The sequence below is a fragment of the Aythya marila genome, assembly GCF_965140915.1.
Source record: "Aythya marila genome assembly, chromosome: 6".
Lineage (NCBI taxonomy): Eukaryota > Metazoa > Chordata > Aves > Anseriformes > Anatidae > Aythya > Aythya marila.
The window spans coordinates 12,196,646-12,203,026 of record NC_139047.1 but is presented as its reverse complement, the minus strand read 5'-3'; the positions used below and the strand labels follow the sequence as shown (position 1 = coordinate 12,203,026).

Here is a 6,381-nt window from a genome sequence, read left to right as displayed (position 1 = left end):
GACTTAGATGGTCTTTAAGGTCCTTTGCAACCCAAATCATTCTATGCTTCTGTGGTTCAATGAAATCCAGGTCTTTTTTCCTCAGTCTTGTCTCTCTACCTTTACTCTCAGAACACTGGTTGAATCCTTTTGTTGCTAAAATCCAGGATTTGCAGCATCTTCCTCCAATAATGGACTTGCAAAGTGCTCAGGAGCTGACCAAACCTACAGCAGATGAAGACAGGGAAGACTTATGTTACTGAGTCATATGACTCAGCATGTCTGCTGTGAGGATGCACTGCAGAAATAAGAATATGGATTAATCAGATTTCCACCCTGGTGAATTTTGTCTGAAAGGGCTAATAACGCATATTTTATTTGGATTAAATGCTTACTACCTTCAGGGTAAATCCTGATGCAAATCTTCAGGTTGTCAGAGCACACAAAACTTCTCAGTACTAAAAACAAAAACAAAATCAGCCCATACCTGGAAGTGATGACTTTATTTTAGGACAAAAAATAAAAAATAAAAATCCCAAAAACATTCCACTATTGCAGTTTGTAAAATTTTCACTGTTTCCAGTAGAAACAGTCCACAAGTCAGAACGCAAGATAAAAAACAACATTGTGCAAAATAGTACTGGCATAACTACACATAGCAAAGACTAGTGTAAGTCAAGAATTCCATTGAAATTAGTAGAGCTGCTCCAGTTTTACACCAGTGTACATCATCTCAGAATAGGCCCTTTTTGCAAAACATCCCTGGAATTCCCCTTGCTTACAAAAACAGCCTTACATGCAACAAGTAACTGATCAGTACAACATACACAAGAACACCTCCATAAGTTTATCACAGTGTAACAGAGAAAAACGTATCAGCCAATCTCATACAAAGACAAATCTAATGGCAGTTTTGGACAGCCCTTGACTGCTACCCTCAAGAATTGCACGTTTCAACAAATGAAAGATAATTTAGAATAAAGCCAAGCAATAGTTTCACTAAACTATTAATACATTGACAATTAGGGTGGATGAGGTGTCCAGAGAGGGTTTTTATTTTATTTTTTTAGCTTATTAGATTTTCCAAAGACAGTTGTTTCAAGATGAATCTGTGTAATAAATGAAATGTAACTTCCAGTGCTTTCAGGCCAAGTCCTCTTCTGCAATTCAGATAGACCTGTCAACACTACAGAAGTCTCATAGACAAATACAAATCCCAGTGAAAAACTATTAAGGAAAGATCATACCTAAGTATTTACTGATGACATACAATGAATCAAGAAAGCAGAAACAGAACTCCATTTACATTTGGAGCATTCAGAAAGACTGTTGCAGTTGGTTGGGACTCAGGACTGGAATTTCACCAAATGTTTATGAATAGTTAGCAATCTCTCCCCATTTGACATGCAAAGTCTAACAGTTTCAAAACAATGCATTTAGGTCATTCCTTGTCTAAACAAAATGCCAGGAGCAGAACTGATTCCCAAAGCTGTCAAACACAAATTCTTGTCAAGAAAATGTACAGGTACATCTTGCAATTAATGGTCATTTTATTTTCCTGTAGAGCCAGGTTTAGAAAAATAATTTCATATCAACTCAAACTAACGAAATAAATTCTCCACAGTGTTTTCCACCCTCTCAGTTAGGAAATGTGAACTTTCCATTACCTTTTCAAGAGCTTTTTTTTTTTTTTTTTTTTTTAATAGATACTAACCTGGTTTTGGTCTAAGCTACCGCAAGATCTTTAGACTATGGCATTTGATGAAGGGCACTTAAACTACAGAATTATATGGAGAAAGTACAGTCCTGACATTCTCAAGTGTTTGGGTATCAAGGGTCTTTTTTGCAAGTTACATTAGTTTCATGAAAACAACAATGTCATACAAGCTTTGCTTTGAAGATATTTATATTAAAAGTGTGCAGCAATTCTGAATGAAGAAAAGTCTGCAAGTCCATCCATTTAGAAAAAAAAAAAACACCTTATAAGTATCAAACCATATAGTTTAAACAAGCAGACCTTCAGCAAGGAATTACTGCCACTGAATTCTACTAAACTCAATACACAACAAGAAGTTAGGCCTGAGGCAGAAGAAAGGTTAATGGATATGATTTTCATTTTTTTCCTCACTATCAATGTTTTTTCTTAAGGTCACATGTCCCTTGTTTCAGAAGTTAGTAACTTTTAACTCTTTGAGTCTCAAGTTCAGAAACAATAAGCTTTATATATACGGTAGGACAAAGATTTTTCAAATGCATCTGTTAATAGGCATATAATATTAACATTTAAAACATTTCCAGATATTATAGCAATAAAAATGATGCAAGAACCTATTTTCAAAGGTTTTCTTCTTCTCTAAAGGCTCAGTTTCAGTGTCCTTCAACAATCTCAAACTCTCAATTTCAGTAAATCGTATTTTAGAACAAACCAACAAATAGCCCTGAGAGTAAACATACTTTTTAAGAGCTGCTTTACTTAAAGCAATAGCAAACACAGCAGTCATTTACTTATTTAACTTTCACTCCCTTTTTTCTCACCCAGTATATGCATGGGTTCCTTCCAAGGTATATGTACTCAAGCACTATCTTTTACTTTCCCAAGTACTTAAATTTGTTGCTACAGCACAATGGCACCAAGCAAGGAAAGGACAGCTGAACCACATTAAGGTTTAAAAAAAAATCCTGTCCTTGTGCCTTGAATTTTAAAAAGAGTCCAATAGTCATAGCTGCCAGCATAGACCTTCACTACAACGACCTCCTGCTTTGTGCATTACAAAGAACTTACACTAAAAGGTGTTCCTTCAGTCGTATCTCAGAAAATCAACTGTCAGTGTTCATTAACACTGACACCAGCCTTCAGTTTGGCTAGTACTATGAAATATCAGGAAAACTGATTATCAAGTGTGCCAAGTTGTATGTAAAAAATAGACCTTTAAGTATTTTTTGTTTGTTTGTTTTTAAGCTACAAAGTAGTTAATCAAGGAACTGACTAGGTCTATGCATAGTTAGGTTTTAAAGTGTGCTAAAAGAACTTGAACTCTTTCATTAAGACTGTGCTTGAACAACGCACAGATTAACCCCCCATAAAGCCAAATATTCCAACTCTATACATAAGACGATTTTAAAAAGCCCTACACACTCTCAAAATTATTTTGAAATTGATTTAAATACTTTACCTTGCAGCTCTGCTATGGCACAAGACAGCACATGTGAAATTTAAGGCTATTTTTTTTGTGTGCATACATGTAAAAGCTGGTCTTGGAACAAGAGCTGTTGTATTTTCTTAATTCTGAGTCTTTAGTGTGAATTCACATTAAAGTAGAGCTGCCACAGCAATCAACAGAATCCTGTACATAAAAAAAATTGAACATGGTCTTGAATCCAATTTGTTTTTATAAACAAAGTTCTCATACATTTCATTTTTATTTTTAAATCAGAGCAGCTCACTAATTTATACAGTACATTGTCTGATAACATATAATATGAGCTACTAAAGAGATGCTTGAGTACTACAACAAGTGGAAAAAAAGAAGTCCCAGGTTAAGAAAGCCCACTGCTATTTGGGAGAATCACTCTGATGAAAACAAACATCAGAATCCAGTTTGGTGAAACCAGTTAAGTCTCAAGGCTGTAATAAAGGCTATATGTTAACTTTAGCCCTTCAATTCTTAACCATTCAGTTAAGATCTCCTGATAAAGCACTGTGCATTTTGGCATTGATGGAGAAGCTCATTACAAGCTACTTCTACAGAAATAGAAAACAGACTTACAAGAACTTCCTTCACCTGAATGATCCCATCTTCCGTGAATCCAGTCATACCAGTTTTAAACAACCTATCTAAAGCAGTATATCTTAGACTTCAACTTCCTCTGCAACTGTTTCAGAAGAAATTAATATCCACAAAACCTAGAAAAGAACCATCAACTGGTCATATTACACAAATCTGATGCACAAACCCACTTATTTTAAAACCTCCCCCTCAACAACTTCAGTGTAAATCAGAGCTGTTACTTCAAAACAGAGCTCGTTAGTCTCATCTGCACACATCTATTTTAATGGGAAGAATGATAGCAAATCAAATTCTGCTCATTTACTAGTTTAACGGATCTAATATTTTAATACCTCCTGGTACATTTTTCATTTACTGAACTTTTGCATAATGTTTTAAAGAGGGACTCAAGTCACCCTGAATGCAGCACTTGTATAGGCCAGCGTGACCTAAACTTACTTGCTCAGTAAAGTTTATTGCTATAAGACAGTTATTTACGTGGGATTTACAGGAACAGTAAGTGTGCATCAGAACTAGGACTATTATCTGCAAAGGTATGCATGTAACTTTGTTTTTTAAGTGAGATGATTGCAACCAAATTCAGCATATTGAGCACTGAACAACTTTGTTAAATTTGCAGTATAATCTTCACATATATGTAACTGGGGGGAGGTGATGAGGGGACTTAGTCTTCTCCATGGAAGCATCATAAAAGCAAGTCAGTGAGAACTGCTCATGTGTAACAGACCAATATTCAGACCCACAGAGTATCCACAGTGACATTAATTTTAAATTACTGAAACTACCTCTGTAAAAGAGGGTACAAGGCAGACATTTTGTAAGTTGATATGACACCAGTATTCAAAGTCACTGCAGTTTTTTGCGTATCTATGCTGTATTTACTCAAACCCAAGTAATACGCTCTAGGAACACAAGAGAAACCTCACTGAAGTTCCTGAACAGCTTCCATTTGAAATGGCCATTTCCCCTATTTTCACCTTTTATTATAACTTCAAAGAAACCATAAACTGCTGCAGATGAGGATAGACTAGGTGTCAAGAAATCCTGTTTTACATGACAGCCTAAATTGCTAGTCAAAAAAAGAGAATGTGTCTGGCACTGTAAACTACTGTGCAAGGGATGCCAAGGCTGATGAGCCATCACCTTTCAAGGACACACAAAACACTATGACAAAAGAGAAGGAATCATGCACAGGTATTTCATTATTATGTGGCTAGGGTCTATAATACAGTGATGAGTCACAACAGAGCAAGTCCGTGCCAAGAGCGATTAATGACTCAGGCTGACCAACTCTGTAAGTAGCCAAGCAAATCTAAATCTGTAAGAAGCAAGTAGCATATTTTCTGGAAGAATAGAGAACAGGAGGATAACATGTTTTTCCCACCCCTGCACAAAAATTGTATGGACAAATGGAACACTACTGGGACAAGTGCTTTAGAATGCAATTCTCCAGCCAATAAACCAACACTGGGCAGAACTGAGTGAAGGAAGGAGTTATAAGAATGTGACTTACTGGAAGCACAGATTTACAATATCAACAAAAAAAGTACACCACATACTTACACCGCTTTTTAGATACTCTTCAGTTGTAAAATTTTCAAACACATTAACTTGTCTTATTTTGTTTAGGGCTGAGGCTGTTCAGCAAGGTCACATAATTTGAGACTGCTGAAATACTTCAGCAATCCTTTGGTCCCAGTAGCTGTAAAACAGCCAAGTAAAAAGAAACTTCCCTACTAAAAAAAGTGTGTGTGGGGAAAGGGGGGAGAGAATTGTCACCAGAAAAGTGTCTTTTAAACACTATCTGCTACACACCACAAAAGTCTTTGTTACAAAATACACATTTTCATACAAAAGACATCTTGCAAAACCATTTGATTGCCCCTCCCTCTGCAGGTTATAATGGCAAAATGGGGTCAGCTGGTTGGTCTTGAGTTTTTTTCTTTTAATGGAAAAAGTCAAAGGACACACAGCATCACAACAACTGGTCCTTTAAATGGCAAAGGATTATGACAGTTTTTGTTTTCACCAGTGTTTAAAAAAAAAAAAAAAAAAAAAAGCAGGCGAGAAACAGAACTGCAGTCTTCACAAGCAGAAAGTGCAACAGAGCCATCAGCTGCTGCATCATCCTGAACTTAATGTGCTACCAAACTGTCAATTATATGAACAGGTCAATTACGACAGTGCCATAAGTTGTTAAAACAATGCAAATAGCATGATCAGAAAGATCCAGTCAACTGGTTCCAATTTTTCCCAGTAGTTGCCCAGAAAAATTTCAAGACAATCTGTATCTACCCTTCAGCTTCCTCAATATGTCCTGATTGAGGGAGTATAGAGGTCTGTGGTATTACTGTACTTGTTCCACGAGAGATCCTGTCTTGATCTGAGTTTGCAGACAATGAAGCCATAGAAATTGGCTGTAACAAACCAGGTGTCATGCTGGAGGAGACAGTCAGGCTGTGTGTAGTGCCCTTGAGTGTAAGATCCTGTGTGGGAAGAAGTGGCTTGAGGATGCTGACAAGACAGAAAGCAGAGCCACTTTTAGGAATGAAATTCACTTTGTTCTTGTCAGGACAGTAGAAGGCTGGAATTTCGTGCAGAGGCTTTGGCCTAG

At 36.6% G+C, this 6,381-nt stretch overlaps 1 protein-coding gene across 1 annotated transcript in view; it reads right to left on the bottom strand.

Annotated features, from left to right (window-relative positions):
- Window positions 1–1,658: 1,658 nt before the first annotated feature.
- The window catches only part of FAM117B (family with sequence similarity 117 member B), a 28,260-nt gene continuing 23,537 nt past the window's right edge, over window positions 1,659–6,381 (bottom strand). Inside the window, exon 8 of the mRNA XM_082764068.1 lies at window positions 1,659–6,377. Within this exon, the coding sequence (XP_082620194.1) occupies window positions 6,059–6,377 (319 nt within the window). The 3' untranslated portion in view covers window positions 1,659–6,058. The remainder of the gene's footprint in view (window positions 6,378–6,381) is intronic.